The 21,977-nt window shown below is 47.4% G+C and overlaps 1 protein-coding gene across 10 annotated transcripts in view; it reads left to right on the top strand.

Moving 5' to 3' along the window:
* Positions 1–21,549, top strand: part of SERP2 (stress associated endoplasmic reticulum protein family member 2) — a 23,255-nt gene extending 1,706 nt beyond the window's left edge. For 3 of the 10 annotated variants that reach the window (XM_049647457.1, XM_049647460.1, XM_049647462.1), the window contains exons 3-5: positions 4,881–4,953; positions 14,003–14,250; positions 20,145–20,585. In XM_049647457.1, coding sequence (XP_049503414.1) covers positions 4,881–4,953; positions 14,003–14,202 — 273 coding nt within the window. In that variant the 3' untranslated portion in view covers positions 14,203–14,250; positions 20,145–20,585. The other 7 variants (XR_007461232.1, XR_007461233.1, XM_049647458.1 and 4 more) reach the window with 7 other exon arrangements.
* Positions 21,550–21,977: the final 428 nt, after the last annotated feature.

The following is a 21,977-nucleotide window of genomic DNA, read 5'->3' as shown; positions in this document are numbered from 1 at the left end:
CCCCTCCAGCCTCTTTGTTATGGCGCTGAATAAGTTGGAGGGGAAACCTTATCCTGGTGGGTGTCTATTGGGCGGGGCCGGCGGGCGGGTGGCGGGCGCGGGGCCCGGCCTCCCCGCTCCCCGGCCCGGGCCCGGGCCCGGGCCCGCCCCTCCCGCGGGGTCCCGCAGAGTGGGCGCCGAGTGCCGGGCTCTGGGGCGCGGACCTCGCGGAGCCCTGGCGGGCGGCGAGGGCCGGGTCGGTGGTGGCCCCTCAGGGGGTGGCCGCCGGGGCTACCACGGAGGCGCGGGAGAGCCTCCCCAGGAGAGAACTGGGCCTTTGTCTCCGGGAAAAACGGAAAGTCCCATTCTTCAGGAACAGTTAAACCAACTGCGTGACACAGGACCCGGAACCCAGTAGGTGCTAGAACGTTCGATGAATGAATGAGCAGGTAAATGGAGGCCTCCTATCATCACCCCCTTCCAAGCTCCGACTCCTGGCCTCCACCCTCAATAGACACCCACCAGGATAAGGTTTCCCCTCCAGCCTCTTTGTTATGGCGCTGAATAAGTTGGAGGGGCGCAAAGTGCGAAATGAGGTTCAGACCCATGTTTCCCTCCATCCTCCTTTCTCTCCTAATCCTCTTCTCCAGGGAGGCCTCTCGCTACCGGGCTGAAGTTTAAATGCAACATTACTCTTGTTCACCCTGTAAATTCTGACTCATCCTGATGGTATGATCCAGAACTTTGGAGACTAAAGCTTTGTAACTGGACTTTAAAGTAAAATCTGTGCCTTATGCACCAGGGTTAGTTTTAGCAAAGCAGAATGTCTTCAAGAGAAAATGCCAGGTCCGTGATTTTGGACACTCAGAGACATGCCTGGGATGAGTTGTTGGGCAGTGTTGGTCTCCAAGTCTGTGAGCCAAGATGCCTGGAATCTGTTACCCCAGACACTTAAGTGAAGTCCAGCTGAAGTTTTGGGTTTGGCTGGAAAAGCTCGCAGACCTGATGAGGCACTTCCTTTTAGCCAAAGAAATGATCCTGGTTTGAGTAACTGAGCAAAAAGCTAGAGCTGCAATGATCACACCAGAATTCTTGCAAAACTGAGTAGTACCACGGCAGAGAAATCTTAGGATCAAAGTCTGTTCTACTCAGAGCTTTATCCACAGTTCCAGGCTTAACTTATGCTGGAAATTCTCTCATTGGGAGTTAGATCATTTAGTTGTGACTGAACAGTAACATGCTAATATACCATTGAATTGGAACCATTTTTCACATAGATCTATTTTTCCTATTTCTTTTTACTCAGAAAAACAAACCTTGCTGTCCAAATTGACCTTGAGAAACAAATTTTAATCGGTGTTAAAGCACTTAGGGTTTTATATCCCTAGGAGGTCACTTCTTCCTAGATATCATACAGACTAGCTGAGGTACTGAAAATCTCCATTTGTGTGGTTCTTTTGAATGAACTAAGAAACTACAGAACTAACAGTTATGAACTAAACTCAGTTGACAACATATCCCACTGCAAAAGTAGCAACACGGTAACTGATTTGCAAAGCTAAGTTATCCATCCCGGCTTGGTGAACTCAAGGTCAGCCACCTTTAGCTTTTCAAGACCATTAAAAGGTGTTTGAGACCTGGGGGAGGGGAGAGGGCGAGTTAGTGGCTTCAAAATAAGAAAAGAAAATTTAAAAATTGGAGGAAAATATTTAAATATCTAGGAAATGTAGTTACTCTCATTTCAACTCAACTCAACTTTCAAAGCTACATTAGGACGAATGTTTAATCTATGGTGTGAGTGAATTTTAATAGGTTCGGATATACCATGGCTTGGGGCCCTTCAGAAGTGCCTGGTACCTGTGAGGATGTTCAAACGGCCCTACTACATTTGTAATGAAAGGCTCCCAAACCAAGCCATGATGTATGTTTATTTTCAGTTGGCTAGGAGAGCCTTTTGGTTAACTTTATTGTAAATAGGCCAGCATCCAAAAAGAAAACCAAAGTACTTTAAGCCCTAAATCTCATTTTCCTAATTACAGGTCAAACCCAATTATACTTTGAAAGAAGTAACTTGCAAGAGATAACTTGTTTGGGAGGAAATTGGGAACATATGAACAGATTCGAACTGAAAAGTCAGCATAAGCAGTCAGAAATAAACCCCTTCAATTGTATGCAGATGCTTCAGTATTTCATTAGCTAATAGCTATGGAGTAAATCGATATTATTCTCCCAGGTAGCAGATATATCCAAAAAACAAAGAAGTAATCATTTTGTGATAATACGGTAGTAACTTCTCCAGAATGAAGGGGATTTAAAGTTCAGAGTTCTGAGTTACCCTGCTAGTATATAATCATGGGGGAAACGAGCCCCTGACATTATGAGGGAAGTAACATACTCCTATTTGAAATGAACCATGTCATTTGCAAGATTCTGCTGCTTCTCTTACCTTTACCAGCGATAGATTCAGGCTTAGGTGAATTGCCCCAAAGGGATTGTGCTGGGTACCGCTTCCAAAACAGGAATTCAGAGCTCTCAAAAAAAAAGGATATATTGGTGTTCTTGAGCTCTGAAAGTCCCCAGATCATATCGAGTCACTGGAAAATGCCATCAAACAGATTTTTGTATTACATAGTCCAAGCTCTGCACGTTGATAATTTGTGTTTTTCTGCAAAGGAAAAATAATGGACTCCACTGCTATCTGCACCAGGCCAGTAATTCATTTACAGGCTCCTGAATTCACTTGTTGGCTTTGCTGGAGATCAATGAGCTTTTTATACAGCGTTAGTGGGATGACAGCAACAGAACTGGTTTCTGGTCAACCGTGACAGATGGGTTAGGAAGTTAGTGAAAGAGGGTGGGGACGGGGTGAGTGCCGCACTCTGTTCAGGTAACTTTATTTGATATCTCTGTTATTTACGTGATCTGGCCTTGACCTGGCGTTAGGTGCCAAAGAATGACGCAGTGACAACACTGGTTCAAGTTATCTTACGCAGTTATGTAAGACTGATTTTGTCCTTGTCTGGTCAAGAGCGGGCACCTATTCCCTTGCAGTGCGATTTGTTTGTGCAGGCGTGGTGGTGGAAACAAGCTCGTCGAGGACAGAGAATCGAAGGGTTTTAATCCTTGGAGTCTGCCTGCCACTAACACTTTAATCTCTACTCTGGTATGGAGAGAGTCAGGGATAACCCTATCACCAATTAGGAAGTATTTACAAAAAAGGTAATATCCTTCCTAGATCCCGTCTTTACTCTGCTTGACCTAAGAAGCCATATTTAATGACGTTTGTGTGCTTATTCATTCTTCAGTGAACGCTTATTGAGCACCTACTATGTTTAAGTCCTGTGCCAGGCATTGCTATATACACTGACACGTGAAAGAGACACAGTGCCTGCCCTGGTGGGGTAGGGTCCGGTGGAGAGACAGACAGTAGACACGTTATCATGAGAATAAACATGAGATACAAACTGGGATAAATGCTGTGAAGAAAACATACATGGCGATTTAAGTGGTAAGGGAACCCACTTGAGGTAGAAGAGAGAAGGCTGTCTCAGAAAGTAACAGGTAAGCTGAGAACCGAAGAATTGTTGCCTTATTTATAATAAAATGAATTCTTGTATTGACGTGGGTAACAGCCTATTTCTGGCTCACACACGTGAGGAAACGTTAGTGAGTTATTTTCCTCACTCTAACATCTCCCTTTTTATTGGAGAAGATCGCTATTTTTTTGGATGCCTCTCTCAAAAAAAAATAGTTTTTCCTTGATCGATTTGATTTTTTTTAATGTTTACTTATTCACGAGAGAGTGAGAGACAGAGTGCGAGAAGGGGAGGGGCAGATGGAGAGGGAGACATAGAATCCGAAGCAGGCTCCAGGCTCTGAGCTGTCAGCACAGAGCTCGACGTGGGGCTCGAACCCAAAAACCGTAAGATCGTGACCGAGCTGAAGTTCTACGCTTAACTGACTGAGCCACCCAGACACCCCCATTGGTTTGATTTTAAGGACCAAGCCGTACCTGCAAATAGACCTAGAGGGGTTGTGGATGGTTGTTCTTATTACGTCTGTGTTTTTAGTTTGAGGGGAGCAGGAGGTGTGCAGGGACTGGGTTCATGTGGGCACAGTAGTGCCATTCTGCTCCCCAGGGAAGGAAGAGATTTCTTCAAAGTGTAAGCTTCATTTGGGTTGAGGAACTTTTCTCATTACAAAATGCTGCTCCTTTGCATACGTGCTCACCGTTGCTGTGGTGCTTCCGCCATTCTGAGAATTTCCACAGCACTCACCTTCCCCATGTTCTTGGCGTGTGGAAGGTTTTGAGAAAATGGCTGTTCTGTGACCTTATTTGGAATCCACAGATTCGGGAATTTAAGATGATTCTGTTAGTGGAAACCACCCAGGCTCTGTAATGAGGCAAGTCTAAATTTGAATCCCAGCCCTTGATCAAATTCACAAACTCTGGGTGTCAGTTTCCCAACCACAAAATGGAGTTGATAACACTTGCCTGGCATGGAGTTGTGAGTGGTGGAAAGAGTGGTTGTAGATTGCCTAGGATAGAGCCTGGCATCCAGTGTGCCTTCAACAAATGGAAGCAATTATTAGGACTCTCATTTGGGACTCCCAAATCACTGTATCAGTTGGGACTTATACCCCATCTGTCCCTAGAATACTTAAGGGTGCCAAGTGCGCTGAGTTATAAGAGTATAAATAAGGTTATTGGTTAATTTTTTTCACACCTATCTGGATCCTTCACAATTGGCTTTATTCAGCTATTCCCTGCCCATTGGGCATTGAGGATGGATCCATCTCACCCATCGTGGTATTCCCAATCTTTAGTAGGGTCTAGTAGTACCCCACAAATGTTTCCTGAATGAATGAACCTAATCTTACTTTACCCCATTCCCTTTCAGAGGCCGCAAGAAGAGAAATATCCTGTGGGACCATGGCTGTTGGCACTGTTTGTTTTTGTTGTCTGTGGCTCAGGTATGGGTTTTTCGCTGACTTCATAGACCATGCTGTCCTCTGTCCTTCAAAAACACAGGTTTTATTCACAAGAAAATAGACAAAAAAAAAAAAAAAAGTATACACACACACACACACACACACACACACACACACATTGTTCTGGGATTCAAGTTAATCTCTGCCTGAAGCCTTCATCTTAATGGGTTTTGATTTGGTCTCTAGTCCAGTAGAGCAAATATGAGTAGAGACAAAATTGATATCCTATCAAATCATAATCATAAAATGATTACACTGAGCAATTAAACTGGCTGTTTACACTTTAGAGTTCAGTAAAACACAGCCTAAAAAGGGCATTTAGAACAGAAAGTGGAACACCTGTCTGTCTACCCAAGGTAGATCCAGATTGCAGAGAAAGGGAGAGGCTTTATGCCTTTCTCAGAGGAAACTCTACAGAACTCATAAATAGAACTGAGCCTTTGACCTGAGCCTCAAGGTACAGTCACCTCACACTGAAAGGTGGCCAAGTTCAGAGAGCTTTGCTTACACTCACGTGCAAACATGTGCACACACAGGGGAGGCTTGAGCAAAGGATCATGCAGTTGTCTCTAGTTGAATTTGGTTACTGGGAGTCTTGTAATTCCTGGTCCCCATGGGTTGGGTCTCTAAGATAGTGGTAAGTGAGGAATAGTGGGGCTACTTCTAACAAGGCAGGCCTTCCGAGGTTCCCGAGATCTCTCACTCGAAGAAGCAAAACTGCGCACCCCATTCCCAAGGATGTGACTCGAAGGGAATATTTTACCCAATACAGGGAATCCCTCTTCTTTAACAGAGTTTAGCCAACCTCTACTGGAATACTTCTGAGGGTGGAGGGCTCACTTCTTCAAAACACCTATCCCATTTCTGTACAGCTCTAGTTATGTTAGAGACCTCTTGCACCTTTTGAACTACACTGAACTATCTTTTCAGTAGTTCAGGTGCGAACTCCTAAAACCACAAGGCATGGACTCATTCTCTTCTGAACATCTTGAATCATCTTGACTCTTCGGATATTTTAAAGATGAGTTTAAATTCCGCAAACTACTTCTCTCAACTTCTCCCTACTTCTCTCAACCTAGCCTCAAAAGATGTGGTTTCTAGACCCCTCTTCTGGGTACACTCCATGAGTGTCTTAAAGTATACAACATTTGCAGCTGTAGAAGTTGGTCTAGAAGGGGTGTGACTGCTACAGAGGCATTAGGATTGCCACTGCCCTTGATCCCATCACTCTGCTTCTATTAATGTGACCCAAGCTTCAGTTTATTTTCAGCAGTCACAGCACATCCTAGACTCACATCGAGCTAAAGGATAGCCTGGCCCCTCCAAACTCTCCTTAACATAAGTGCTCTACAAGCTTCAGAGAAGCATGTACATACCTCCCCCCAATCCAGAGCTGTCCCTTACCCCATCACACGTTATTTATTTTGTTCATGACCCTCATCAACGTATGACATTATTTACTTTGCTTCTTTATTATATATTTCCCACTGCTGGGACATAAGCTCAGGGAAGGGAATGTTTATTTTCCACTAAACCGGTAGATTCTTACAAGTATTTAGCATATAGCGAGTGCTCAGTGTGGTTGGCTGAATGGATTCACGGATGGGTGGATGGATGAGTACAGCAAGATGTTCCCCATACTATAGATATCCAGCTGACTTTCTTGAGACCTAATATAAAGCTTCATGAATATTTCTATTAAAATTTTATTGTTGGTTGTCAGTTGTCTTTTTATAGCATAGCCACAAAGTCTAGAAATACAGAAGAACATACATAGTAAATGGCTTGCCGAAATTGCATTATCATGTACGATATGGTCAGTGACATATGATATGGTCAGCGTATCGCTTTCATCAGCGATGCGTAGTTCAGAACGCTGTACAAAATTCCGAGGAATATGGTGCATTAATGCAGCATTTCCATCACTGCCTGCATATTCGTCTGCCGTGCATTGCCTCAGATGATTGGTCTCTGATTTTCACCCAAAAACAAAACGAACAAAAAACCATGTACCTTTAGCAAGCCATACAAAAATCAAGAAAAATAAATCTATGTGAAAAGGTGATCTGCCCTTTCAGGCCTTATGGCCAGCCTGTAGATTGTTAGATCTTGAACCTTGAGCCTCCTATCTAATCATCTTTCTTTGCCAGCTTCATAGTCTCGGAAAGTATACTGTACCTCCAAGTCACTGATAAAGTCTAGACTTGGAGAAGCCCATGGAACACAATTCGAGACAACTCCCTCCAGGTTGACTTTGAACCTCTCTGCAAAACTTGTACAAACAATCGTTGTGTCTTGGGGGCTTGGCGGGGTCCGCTGTGTGCCTGGCACTGTGCCAGGCTTTGGAACAACCACTTTCAGGAGGCTGCAGGCAACGGGAGAGGCAGATAAGGAAGCTGTCAGTTGTACCTAGGGCAAGAGTTCTATGATAGCAGAGTGCCCAGAGTGCTTGGTGGGCACGGATAAGGGACTGTGTTAGCCTGCTCAGGCTGCTATAACAAAATACCACAGGCTAGGTGGCTTAGAAGTAGCAGAAATTTACTGCTCACAGTTCTGGAGGTTGGAAATCAGATTAGGGTGCCAGCCTGGTCTGGTGAGGACCCTTTTTCCGGTCGCAGACCTCTCCTCATATCTTCATATTGTATCCTCACATGGCAGAAAGGGTAGGGAGCTCTGTGGGGTCTTTTTTATAAGAGCACTGATCCCATTCATGAGGTCTCCACCCTCATGACCTAATCAGCTCCCAAAGCTCCCACCTTCTACCACCATCACATTGGACATCAGGATTCCAGCACGTGGATATGGGAGAACACAATCAGACCATAGTGGGGACTTCTCAGTCATACTGAGCAGAAGAGAAAGCTTCCCAGAGGAGGTGCCATTTGTGGTGAGTTTTGAAGGACAAACAGCCAGACAAAGGAAAGGTCGTTCCACATGAGAGATTACTACGTGACAAAGGCACATAGACTTGAGATAGTGTGCCGGGCTCAAGAATGGCCAAAGCCCAGTGGCAAGGACCTGTGAGTCATCACGCAGCCCGTGTTGTCAGGGACTACAAAGGTACAGAGCCAGTATTGTTTTCTTTTTTGGCGTCCAGATACATATTAACCGGTGCCCTCCCCAGTCTGCACCGTGAGGTAGCACATGGAGGGGGTTAAGTCGATAAAGTGATTTGGTCTGTTTTTCTCAAACCGGTGTTAGTTCTCAATATCCACCCTTTTCAAAGGGCTTGAAAACCTTCCCTAAGTTACACTTTAATTAAAATCTTGCCAGGCTATCCGTCTATATAGTAGGAACTGTATCTCCTCCCCCCGCCCCCCCCCAACTTCCGGGTAAATTGGGACATCTGCTGACAGCAGTCTCTTGGAACCCTCCCAGTCTCCATTCGTTTTCTCAGGGATCAAGTACATTGGCTCTGTTATCCTTTCTGGGATGGGAGATCTATCAGGGGGCTGGAATGGGAGCCCGCAGGGCCCAGAGACGTGGATTTAAAGTGGCTAAGAGGACACAGCACTTACTAGCATGCCACACCCCCCCTGTCTTCACAGCCTGTTCTCTCCCGGTGTCGCTTCTTTAAATCCTTGTCGTCAAGACCGCGTTGCTTTTATGGAGAGGCTAGTTAGGAGTTGGTTAACATGTTACCATGATCCCTAAGTAATGGGCTTCATCTCTTTTTTAATCGTAACTAAAAATAATCCACTAACCCACCTTTAATTTTTTCTTTCTTTTTTTTTTTTTTTTTTTTTTTTTTTTAATTTCTTTTTTTTTTTTTTTTTTCCCCTGCAAGCCTCAGCTCAAGTCAGGCACTGTTCTCACAGAAATGTGTCACTCTTCTCAGCTTGTCCTTGGTGCTGTGCCCTTCCTTCTATCTTTGTACGCGTGCTTTTCTAAGCCAAACATGTCATGAAAAACACAATAACTCCTTTAGGTCTGTCCCGGTTGCCACCTCGCTGGGATTAGTCACGATTCAGTTCGTCTTGCAGAGCCTACTGCCCTTCTTGAGTTTCTCCTCCTTCAGGTTGTGGGGCCAGTGTCTTCTCTATATTTAAGAGAGTGTCATGTCCTAACAGCTAGCCATGCCGTCTGTGGGTTCCTCTGCCTCATGTCACGAGCCTTCCTGGTGAGAGGATGACGGAAGCCTCGTGTCACTATTCTCTCTGAGGCCAGGTGGCTGGCGGCTCATATGTTGTATATTTTTATACAGACGGGGAAAATATGAAAGCTTCCAATATTAACGAAGGTGCTGATCAATGATCTGATTCTCTTGAAAGACAACGCTCCCATCACCTCACTCTGTTGACCCATTCTTCCCATGATGATTGGTTGGGCAAAGTGCTCTTTTTAGAAATAGTGTCCGTGTACCTAGGATAGGTAAATATTTGGGTCAGGCAAGTAATAAGGAATGCACATCGTATCCGTTCTCCTGGCGAGATTGTGGGAAAGGATCAGGACCGGGGAAACGTTGGCATTTAGGCTCATGCACTCTTATTGGCCACTTTGTGTGGAAACAAAACAAGTTAACGAACCTCCAAGAGGTCACAGGACCCCTTAACTATATGGGGAGTGATGTGTCACAGCAGTCTTGACCCCTTGCTTCTTGGCTTCTTCCCTGTGGCCTTCCTCATTCTCCACACATGCCTTTAATGCCTGCGGTGCTGATAAGAACAAGATAACAAAAAAGAAGGGAGAAGAACCAGGAGAGCAGCAAGGGTACAGAACGCAGAGGCCCCTGGCGCAAACATGCACCCAGGGAACACTCACCCCCTCATCAGGAAATCAGATAAGAGCACCAGACCTCCTGGGGCTGCCCTGAGGCCCCCAAGATGTGAGTCCAGCCCAGGTACACGGTGGTAGCCTCTAATACATTACCCCGTTGACATGCAGTTGGAAGGAGGCTATCTAAATGCACCCCTCTTCAGAGTAAGTAAATTTCCACTCTCCATGATTGCAAAAGGGCTCTTAGGCAAGACGCTTCTTTGAAGCCTGACCGGTTGGCAGGAACAGGATGAGAGATGAAGAGGCCTCAGAGAGGAGGGTAGTTCTGGAATCTGCCTGAGGTAGGTTCAAAGCCTAAGATTCACTGTCAGCTGGACAGCCTTGGACACGTTATTTACTCTCTGTATCGATTTCCTTATTGATCAACTAGGGATAAGAGTAGCCCCTCCAAAGGGCATTGACTGGCTCCGGGGATATTAAGCGCTGGCCCACAGCTGGACACCTGCAGCCTCAGTCACTACCACCATCCCCATCAGCGTAGCCCCGATAGTGGCACCGTGGGTGGGAGGGACTGGTGTGCCATGGGGGGGCTCAGGTTTCCATTTGCTTTACATCTTTCCCGGCTGGGCCTTCCGTGGGCAGCCCATGAGCAAGGCTCAGCCACTCACATGGGTCTCGCTCTTCAACGGTAGGCCCGGCCTCTTCGCTCCAAGGATGAGTGTCTGCAGTTTGATAACATTCCATTCCGAGGGTGTGAGCCTATCTTTCCATGATAAAGTTTCAAAATCTTCCCGACCTCCCCACGCAGGGGAAAGGAGGAACCCACCTACAGACTAAAATCAACAAACAGGGGTTTGTAGTTTACGTCAACATCAGAAATATCTATTTCTGATATCTCCACCTGAATACACCAATGTTTTGCTATAAAAGTTCTCTTGGTGAGATACAAAAGCTCTGGGAACAGTACGTTCTTTTGAGACACAGTATTATCCAGATAGAGGACATCTCAGGGCCATATGGTTCTTTGTTTTGTATAATTTGGTAACTAGCTGTATTGTTAGTATATACATCCTATCAGAAATCTGAAACCTGTTTCTCAGAAAACCTGTTACGAGAAAACGTCATATGAGGTTTATGTTATGAGTTATGAGTGTCCTCAGATAATTATTCCAAACTTTTCTTGTTCAAGTCTTGCTTGGCCTGGGAATTTGTTTTGCTTGGGCCTTTTTAACTGGTTACATTTGTCTTTACTTGATTTCCTAGGGCCCCAGATCCACACTGAAGCCTTAAGGATTGAAGCATCCCGCCCCCCGCCCAGCCCCCCTTAGAGACTCTGCTGTGTTTTTCTTCTCTTTTTATAAAAACACTGTCTTCCATTTCTGCAGGCAGTGGGGCCTCTTTCCAGATAAGCACCTCATCCTGTCTCTCCTGGCCCTTGGTTTCAAACCTGCCTCTTTGAGAACCGTGTGATAGCTTCTGAAGAGTGCTGGTTTTTATCTCGAGACTCCGAGACAAGTGTGACCCAGAATGTCTGTCTGAGGCGGCAAAGATGCCGTCGCTCAGACCGGCCCGCCGCTATCTCTGGGAGACACTTGCAGTCCTGATGCACTGCCCCAGACCATGAATGAAGCCAGTCACCCTGCTGTAACCCTGGATTTTCCTCTGCTTTTGTCCTCAGCTCCTTTAAGAGTTTTCTAGACAAGGATTCTGAGGCCACGCCCAAGCTGGGGGGGGGGGGGGGGGGGAAGTGTGCTGCAATTGATTAACAATGTCCATCCTACACCTGGTGTGGACAGCGGGGTCCCGTGCTCCCCCTTGCCATCCCTGGCCTTTCCGTGATGGGAGTGCCACGGGGTTCACAGGACAACTGTCTTCCGCATTCCCAGCTTTCCTCTTTGACCAGAATGCCCCCTGGACTCCACGAGATTCGTTGTCCAGACAATCGGCCTGTTTAGTCAGCATATACGCGCATCTTGTGATCCTGTAGCATGATTTCCCTTCTCCGAGCCCCGTGTGAAACTGCACGGTGACAGATGGCAGCGGCCCGAGACCAGGCTCTTTGCAACCTGCTTGTCCCCTCCCCTGTCCTTACCCCTCACTGAGGTTTCTACTGGGATTAATGGAGTCCCCGTTTAATTCCTATTATCCCTTGATTCCCAGAGGGAAACTCTCACACATCAGCCGTGCCCCAGCTCCCTCCCTCAGACCATTTCTCCCTCATGTATTCCTAATTTCAATTTTATTTCTCTCTCTCTGGCCAAGCCTGATATTCATTTCCTAATTAGGGATTATGAGAATTTTAATGGTTACTGAAGCCTGAGCATTCTTGAAACTGATGAGCTTATATCCCCCATCAAAGGGGAACCTCTCGGGTAATAGGATTAACGAGTGGCTGTTATTTCCTTCAGACTTTTCTATTTCCCCGTGTGAGCATATATGACTTTTATAATATAGAGAAATACAGAAAACTTTTATAATCTAGAAAAAATTAAGTGTATTTTAAGAAGAAAACATCTTGACTAGTGGTTTTTAGCCTGTTTTTAACAAGCAGCCAAACTCTGTTCATATCTTAGGAACAAATGAAAGAGCAGCTGTTCTGGTGGAAGTGGGATCTGTGTGAGTGTGTGTGTGTGTGTGTGTGTGTGTGTGAGTAGGCGTGTGTGTGCATTTGTGAGTGTGCATATGTGTGAGTGTGTACATATTTGTGTGTGTTTACATTTGTGAGTGCGCTTGAGAGTGTGAGCGGATGTGCGTTTGTGTGTGTGTATGTGTTTGCGAGTGTGTGTCTTTGTCTGTGTTTGTGTAGGGGGTACCTCCGGTGTTGCTGGATATTCTGGGTTTTTTCCATCCCTGGACAGGAACAGACATCTGGACCCTCTTTGCCCATCAAATAGGAAGCTGCGTCTGGCCCGGAGCTGGCCTCTGTCATGACAGAGCTCATGCCTCTGAGCAAACGGCCTGCTAGGTTTATTTGGCACATGAGTTGTGAGTAGTCACACTGTTTCTGGGCAGGGACATTGCTTTCGTCTGTCGGTTAAGGGGCTGTAGGCTCCCGTATCCCCCAGGGAATCTGCCTGTGGACACAGGGGAGGTGGGAGAGATAGCATGTCATAGACCAGGGCATTTTTCAGGACAGCCTATTCAGAACGGATATGAAGAAGTGATTCCCTGAGATGTTCTTGCCTGGGCCTGAATCCCTCCCATTCCCCAGTCTCATGTTTCAGGTGGTCCAAGGATCTCCCTGTACAGAAGGCCTCTCCATTTCTGGAAGGGCCAACACCCCTCTCCTTCCTAGGACCTACTGTTTCTGCTGAGAACAGTGTGGAGGAGGGAAAGGATCAAGCCACGTGTGTGCCAGCTCCAGGGCCAGCCTCCCTGGGTTTGAAACCCAGCTCTGCCACCTACTAGCCATGTGGCCTTATCCAGCTTACGCCCGTTCTAAGCCTTGGTTCTCCCATTCTTAGAAGACATGAGAATGGTCCCTAACTCCTAGGACCTTGGGAGTTGATTGTTAGTCATTATATTCATGGCCCTTAGTCACGCTCTCTCCCCACATCTCAGCCTCCCAGGCAAGGTTCTGACCAAGACTCTGAATGCTCACAGAGAAAGAAAGATAACATTTGGATCTTCCTAGTGATTTTGCTTTATGGTGGTAAGAAAACTTGTAGGGGGGAGCATACTAGCTCTGAGATCCTGAGGAAGCTGTGGTGATGTCAGCCAGAGGTCGGTGGGGTCACCTCTGTAGGGGCAGCGGGAGCCTCCTCTCTATTTCTAGAAAGAATTCTTTATATAAACTAGCTAATAGGGATGAGCAGGACCTGTTCATACAACTGTCTTGGCTACTTACTATACACGTATATTTTCTCTTCTCGTCACATAATCCCTACGAAGGAGCTATGGTACTCGTTTTTCCAGATCGTAAAACTGAGGCTCCTAGAGGAAATCAGCTAGCATCGCACAGCTAAAGAGTGAGAGAGCCAGTACCCAAACCTGAACTCGAAACCCTATTACACTGCCTTCCCTCCCTCTTACCACTTCTCCCAAAAGTACTACCAAGCAGAAGGTTTCCACCCACCTTAGGCCTTCAGCATATGACCATGTATTGAAAAGAATTCCTGTTAAAACATCTCCTACTTTCCCTGCCAGAAAAGGTGCGTTGTCCAGAGGTTCCACGTATACAGCCATCCTGGGTCTGCTCCCAGATGGATAAAGCCTTGACCCAGCCATGGGCTGCTTGTTGACTGGGCCACCGGGGCACCCGACCTCCTTACCCTTTTCTGGACCTTGCTCCAGGACAAATTCACCATGTCTACAGGTCGACCCAAAACACTGGCCTTTCCTGGAGACCGCCAGAACTGTCTCGAAATTGTGACACCCAAAGTGGCTGTCACTCCCCTGAGACTGACAAGCAGGATGTTTGAGGAGCTGGGCAGCCTTGGAGAAGGTCTTCTATTTCACCACAAAGGGAAGACTGAGGACATGCCTCTGCCGAGAAACTCCTGCCTCGAGACCTGACATGGACACTCTGGAAAAGATGTCTCCTCAGCCACTGGCTCCCTCAAGGTGACCTGCATCCTCCCTTGTTCCATGCCCTGTACCCTGTGCCTCATGGAGCATTTGGGTTTGTGTCTGGTCTGCGGCTCGAAGAGCGTTTCTGCTGTCTGCCATTTTACTGTGGGTAAAGGGCATCACGCTCTTTGCTAACGTCCCTTCTCTTCACAGTGCCTTTCTGCCCTCTATCCCAGGCACCTCTGTCTTTCCCCTCGTCTCCATCTCTGGAGACGCTACCAGGAAATGCTACCGGAAATAGCATCATGCCTTCGACTCCCTTTGTGCTGATTCTTCCTGAGAGCTTAACCCGCCTTTGCGACGTCTCCTTTCTTGACGTTTCTACTTGTCTCTCACAGGACCTATACTTTTTCCTACCCGCTTTTTCATTTTTTAAATGGAAAATAATCAAAATGATGTGATTTCTAGAGTGGTCTTGTCCTCAATGGTATTCCTGTGGCCTCTCTCAATCTCTCTTCTCAGCAACTCTCTTGAGCTCGCTTATCATCAACCTTATTTTCAATAAAAGTGGCCTTCTGAAGCTTCCTGTTATCTTGCAGGCAACTCCGGCAGCCTCCCACTCTCTAGCTGTCTCCCTTCTGTCACCCCTGTGTCCTGGCGCTCCCAGTTAGCCGAGGTAGGTCTATCTCCAGGGTAAGAGTGGGCTGGGATGACACAGTCCCAGGCCTTAAGGAGTTTATGGTCTTTCATGACTTTCCTTCCCCGCCAAAGACCGAGCTCTTGCAACATCGGAATCTAAAAGCAGTTATTTGACGTTGTTTCTTGGTTCGCAAAATAATTCTCTGAGGTTTATAATATGTGTTTTCCTCCATGCTCTTTGCAATTATTCACCTTTCATTTTCCTCCAAGAAATATTTACTGAGGACCTGCTACGTGCCTGGTGCTGAGCTAGGCCCAGGGTGGTCATGAGCAAAATCATCCACGGTCCCTGCTGTCCTGGAGCCTACAGTCTGGTGGGGAAGCAACATAAGTTCACCAAGTAGTCATGTTGAAACCTGCGCAATTTCAGTCATGAAAGTGGAGGAGAGACATGTAAAGCTGTGAAAGCATATAAGGCAAAAGGCTGGGCAAGTGGTTCTCAAAGTGTGGTCCCTGGACCAGCAGCCTCAGCATCACCGGTGACCCAGTTAGAAATACACATTCTCAGGGCACCTGGGTGGTTCAGTCAGGTAGGCATCCTACTCTTGATCTCAGCTCAGGTCTTAATCTCAGGATCCTGAGTTCAAGCCCCACAGTGGGCTCCCCCCTGGGCCTGAAGCCTACTTAAAAAGAAATACGCATTTTCATTTCCCACTCTAGACCCACTGGATTAGAAACTCTGGAGGTGGGGCCCAGCCTCTGTTTTCACACATCCTCAGGAGACTACCATACACACGCAGGTTTGAGAACTCTTGCCTCAGATGGTCAAAGAAAGCTTCTCTGCAGAAATAACTTCTGGATTATAAAGGAAAACTAGGCAATAGGGTAGGGCGGGAGAAGTATTTCGTACAGAAAGAGTGGCATATGGAAAAGCCCTGTAGTAAGAGCAGAGAGTTTTAAAAACATGAGGGATTAGCCCAGGAGAGAAGAGTAATATAAGATACGTCTGGACAGGTTGATAGGACCAGGATATATAGGTCATGGAGGCCACATCAAGGATTGGGCAATAGGAAGCTTTTTGATGTGCTTGAAACACAGGGATGACACAATCTTGTTTTCATTTAAAGAATAAATCTAGCTACAGTATGGAGCAAATATTGCAGAAGAGCAAGGGTAGACCAGTTGGAGGTCATGGCAGGGGTCTGGGGAAAGATGGCGGTAACTTGCACGAAGGTGGTTTCTGGAGGGACGGGGAGAAAGGTGCATAATCACAAGATTCTTAAAGTCCACAGGTGTTGGTAATCAGTTGGAGGTGCCGAGGATGACTCTTGCGTTTTGAGTTTATATGCAAGATGGAGGGTAACGAGGCCAAGTTCGGCAGTGGGAAGGGATCCTGAGAAGGTCCTGTTGAGTTTGAAGCGTCTTTGAGCCACCTACGTGTAGATATCAATTCAATGATGGAAGGTGTGGGTCTGGAGCTCTGGGAAGTCAGGGCTGGCAATACACATAGGTGAGTCAGCAAAAGCTAAGGGCCAACTAAAATTGTGGGGCAGGGTGAAGTCACCCGGGAAGTGAGAATGTGAGACATGAGTGAGAATAGAAGAAAGCCCGAGTGCTCACCGAGAGGTGTCATTATTCTTGTTTATTGGTCAGATGGAGTTAGGATGACCCCTGTAAAACCCATTTAGTGTAAAGAGCCAAAGAGAAGAAAACTAGAAAACCAGGGAAATATAGTGTCACAGAGGCCAAGGGATGAGAGGGTATAGGAGGGAGTGGTCAACAATGGTGAGTCAGGAAGTCAGGCAGGAGGTAGCTGGAAACTGCCCATTGGATTAAGTGACATGGAAGGCGCTTTGTGTCCCTAGCAAGAGATATTTTCGGTGGAGTGAAGAGAGCAGGAGCTAGAATAAAGTGGATTGAGGTGGGAATTGAAAGCAAGGAAATGGAGAAAGTGAGTATAGACAGTTTTTTAGAAATGGTTGCAAAATGGAAGAGAGGGCACCTGTTGGTAGCAGATGTGGACTCGGGAGGATTGTTCCGGTTCATTTGATTGTTGAGTGTGAATGTTTCTTGTGTGCTAAAGCCTGAGGATTTCGTTGGAAGGGGATGGTTAAATAAAAGAGAGATGTGACCATCCGAGGTCACCAAAGATCAGGATGCCAAACACAGGTTGGAGAGGGCAGGGGCCCGGGGATTCTGTAGCTCCTGCGCTAGCCTGGATTTTTCTGAACCCCAGTGACTTGCCCGAGGCCAGATGCCCTGACCTGGAATGTCTGCCTGTCCCTCCTTTCCTTGGCATCTCTCTTCCCTGCTGTCTGGCTTACCCACGGCCCCTTTCCTACAGCCTGCTCGGCTGTTTTCTCAGCTTTGTTCACCCACTGTTAAGTTATTAACTTGTCAGGGTCCAGACTCCCCACTTCCTTTCCCACTTTGAACCCACTGTTGGCTCCCTTCCTGGTCGCTGCCTCGGGAAGCCAGCACGTGGAAAGCCAGGGTGACTCTGCGGGTCATTACTGGCAGGCACAGAGACGTACAATTAACGTAATTGCTCTAGAATGTTGAAGGCTTCTTAAAGACATTGATACAACTGAAAAAGGAATAATAAACGCAACCCACTCTCCCTTATCTCAAAGGTGAAGGCAAATGGTGAACTTAAAACAGACTTTATTCAAAGTAATTTCTCCAACCAGGTTCCATTTTAAAGAGTCACCTGTACGCCTGTTAAGGACCATCAGATTTTTACATTTAATTCACGGATTCAGTAGGGTCAAGAGTGATCTTTAATTAGTTCTTAAAGCAGACTTAGGAACTGGTAAGTTGCTTTACCAGAAGTGTTGCTACTCCGAAACAAAAAAAAAATCTCATCTAAGACTCTTTAGAGAAATTTGCAACCGTTCCGAAAAGAGAATTGAGTGGCTTTATCATTACCAAGCACTTTTGAAGTCATGAATTAACTTAATGGGGCATGATGGACCTAAGGCACAGACTGTTTCCTACTTGTTGACCTACTTTCCGCTGATAACGATGTCCTGTCTAAGGCTAAAATGAAGGGAGAAATAACATTTTTGAGCATTTTATTATGGGCAGATTTTTTTTTGCTTCTATCATGATCTTCATTCCTTGCCATCCTCTGAGATGCACATTATCTACAGCTTTACCAGTAGAGAAAGCAGGGCTCCGGAACTGTGTGGGAGTTTCCCGAAGTTCACACCACTAGGGAGAGGCAGGTAGCACTTGGTACTTGAGCTCTGGTCTCGCGCTCACGCACGGAGAAGCAGCGGTCATGACCGGAGAGATGGTAACAATAGCAGTAGCTCCCACGCATCGAGCCCTCAGTGTAGGCAGAGCCTTCCTACGTGTCGTTATCGTTTAATCCCTATGACAGCACCGCAAGCACCATGGTTCTCATTTCACCCAAAAGGAGGCGGTCTGGAAAACGTTAACTAATCTGTCCGGTGAAGAACTGGAATTCAGACCTAGTTCCATCTGACCCTGCCCTTCCACGGTAGACTTGTTTGTCAAGGTTAGGGATGCTTCCCTGACCCCAAGAACAAAACATGAGGCATGGTAGATGTAGATATTCTTTTTCTTAATGTTGTCCAATATACAGCTGCCTCCCAGCACTCCCGTTGAACCGGAATACGGCATGTTTATTTAACGTTTGTTCCTTGTCAGCCCTGGCAGGGGAGGACAGGAAGGTCAGCCATTTCTGTGAGCTTATCCATTTGGGGAAGGTACTTTCTCACCCCCTCAGCAACTTCTGCTGTCAAGACCCACCCCCAAACCCGGGATGGGCCAAGGAAACTTCCAAGCACAACCATAATGGAGGATCACAAGTTGTTGAATTCACTCCTTCGAGAGGACAGTTCACACAGAACTGGCTAACTTCGATTTTCTGTGTAATTCTAAACGGTCTTTGTGTTCAGCTTGGTCAATAGCAACATAGTAACAGGAGAGGGCCCAGCACAGGCTGGTTTGCTAACACCAGAGAGATGAGCGGAGATCATCACTGAAATAAAGGACGCAGAAGCAGAAATGAGCACAGCCAACCAGAGCTGTTTGGGTCTCAGATCAAATACCTTGCACACCCCACGCCAATACTCCATCGGGGTCTTAGCAATGACTGTTTTTCATTATGGTCACACTGAACCTTCGTGAAAAATTAATATTATGTCAGGTTTGGTGTATATCCAATTTAGGAGAGTAGTGATGATGCGTGCAGGGTTTTTGTTTTGGTTTAGTTTCGGTTTTTTAGGGAAAAAAATGCATTCATGCTTTATCTTTCCTTCAAATCTAGCTGTCCAAGGAAGATCCCCCAAGGCCCTGTGTGTTACTAACCTCTGCACACCCAAAGCACAGTACCTGGGGCACAGTACGTGCTCACTAATGTTAGATGATGGAATGTCAAGGGCTTGTTTCCCGAAGGTTCTGGATAGCCTGCTTTAGCGTGGCCGCTCAGCTCGTCCCTGTTTATCCTGTTTTTAGACGGGATTAAATGAAATGATACCCAGCCTCACCTCCAAGAAATCACGCAGCACGTGGTAGTGACAGTTCTCACCTGTTCTCGTCCTCATCAAGCCTGACCACCATTGCCCACTGGGGAGGGCGTAACAAAGACGCTGCGGCCTTATTTTCCCCGGGACACATTCAACCCCAATAGCTAGAACCGGGCTGGGGGAGCTAACTCGCTCTTAGCAAGATAAGCGGGGGTGCCAGGTGGGCTTCCAGGCTCCCCACCCCCTCGGTCAAAAAATCCTGGTGGCTCTGGATGAGAGGTAGCGGCATTTCAGAGAAGTTACAGGCAGCCAGAAGATCTCGCATCAAGGGCTACCGGCATCCAGGGGCCCGGTTTGATGCATCTGCTCCAAGCACCTGGCCTGCATTCCCTGCTCGGGGGCCGCTCATTTTCCAGGTCACTGCCGTTTTGAAAAGGCAGCCTCGATGACCTGTGAAATGAGTGCAGTGCCTGTATGAAAGCCCCGTCCCCTCTCCCCAGCAGCCACAGGACACTTCTGGGGAAGGGGGCCAAATCCGTGAGCGCCTGAGGGATCTCTGGCCTGAACTCCTGATGGAATTAGCAGGAGTTATCTATAAATCCCCGAGGCATCCATCAGCAGACAGAGCAAGGCTGCCTTTTTAAAGAAGTTCACTGACCTCTTGTTAACTTAACTCCTTGTTAGGAAATATCTAATCAGCTGGATGCTAACATGTCAAGGGCCCAGGGGTCAGCAGAAGCAGGGTTCGCTGTAGGCTTGGGTTTCCAGCTGTGTGCTGCCTGCTATCTGAGCTGTCTTGTTTTCCTCTTTCAGCTATCTTTCAGATCATTCAGAGCATAAGGATGGGCATGTGAGAAGGCCTGGGGATTTGACCCTGCCCCCTCCCTCTGGAGGGCGGAGGACCACTTAAGCTTTTAGCCAGGGATCTGTGGGAAGCAAACAGCCAGCACCGAGTAGAAAAAAAAGGCTCCCTCCATTGTTCCCTGATCACTTCATCGTGGATGTCAGACCACATTGCCTTCTCACAGGACATCTTGGTACATCCGTGTTCTCGAGCGGAAAGGACATTTTGCTTTTCTGTTGGTGGGATTGGTAGCTCCCAGATGTCTGCGGCAGCACCCTGTCTGGTTTTGCCCCTGGTCTCACAAATGTATGTATGTGGCCCTCCGAAGGATCACCAGGTTACTTTCTATGGATACAGCCTCTCCTCCGTTGGGGATTGGTTTTACGAATAAATGTCTTTGTTCAACCTTATACCATGTGTGGGTTACAGTGAGAAACGTGAAGTGAAGAACATGCCAGAATAGCTCCAGGTGGAGTTGGGGTAGGGGGTGGGGGACAGGACTAGACGTTTGGGAAAGGGTCAAGGAATCTGTGGCTGGGGAATTAGAGCTAGATTTACCTTCGAGGTCTTGGCCCAGAATGAAGCCCTGGGCTGCTCTCATGACCTTGGATTTTTTGTTTGTTTTTTGTTGTTCTTTTTTTCGATGCAGAAAAGCCACCTACAAAACGTGTCAAGGTTCGATTAGCTGTTATCTGCTCTTTGTCTGTCTTAGGACTTGACGAGGAGCAGGTGTCTGAGGCCTCTTTATGAAAACCAGCCAACCTCAGGACCCAGGAGGGCTGGAGTCTCATCTCACTCTGGGTGGTCAGCCTGGAGGCTGGGAGAGTTTGGCCCGGGGCTGGTGGGTGCACACCTCTCCCTGGCCAGCCTCCCCACAGCCCCTCAGAGTGTGGTCTGCCTACATGGGCATCCCAGTGTGTGGCGGGGGTGGGGCAAGTGGGAGATGCATCTCGAAATGCAGACTCCGGGGTTCTACCTCAAGCCTGCTCAATTTAAGTGCGGCAGGTGGGGCCAACGCTAATGTTTTGTACAAGCTGCCTGGGTGAGGCTTACGCACTCTAAATTTTCAGGACCACGATCCTGAGAAGGCCCGGCTAAAGAGAAAGTTTTGTCCCATTCCAAGCAGCAAAGACAGCCCCCGCTGAAGCTTGCTATTAAGCGAGGCCTATCCTGTGGGCACGGCTGGCGGAGGAAGGGGAGAATCGGCCTGCTCGGTTGTTCTGACTTCTGCTACGGCCTCAGGAAGTCCGAGGGGTGACCACAGAGATCGGGATCAAGATTAAAGATGTTCAGTGTGCAACTTTAAACAGTCCTGTGTTGCTTCTTAAAATTCCATCTTTGCATTCTTGGCAATTTTGTTCATTCCTCAATATTGGGAGAACTTTAAATGTGGAAGCGGTGGCAGTGGCCAGGACTTCTGCCAACCACTCCGGGGGCTTTGTTGGAAATGGTGCACTTGGAAATGGGCCGGGGGGGGGGGGGGGGTGAGCTTTTTGTCCACTGGAGTCTTTTATGAAACCCAGACCCTTCAGTGATATTCTTTAGGGCCTTCTTTTCTCCCATCCTCCTCCTCCTCCTCCCTCTCCTCCCCTCCCTCCTCCCTCTCCCCCTCCCCTCCCTCTTCCTCCCCCTCCTCCCCTCCCTCCTCCTCCTCCCCTCCCTCCCCCTCCTTCCCCTCCTCTTCCCCTCCCTCCCCCTCCTTCCCCTCCTCCTCCCCTCCCTTTCCTCCTCCCCCTCCTCCCCTCCCTCCCCCTTCTTCCCCTCCTCCTCCCCTCCCTCTCCTCCTCCCCCTCCTCCTCCCC

This window comes from Panthera uncia (assembly GCF_023721935.1).
Source record: "Panthera uncia isolate 11264 chromosome A1 unlocalized genomic scaffold, Puncia_PCG_1.0 HiC_scaffold_16, whole genome shotgun sequence".
NCBI classification, from domain to species: Eukaryota; Metazoa; Chordata; class Mammalia; order Carnivora; family Felidae; genus Panthera; species Panthera uncia.
The sequence above is the reverse complement of the archived record's forward strand: the minus strand, read 5'-3'. Positions and strand labels throughout refer to the sequence as shown.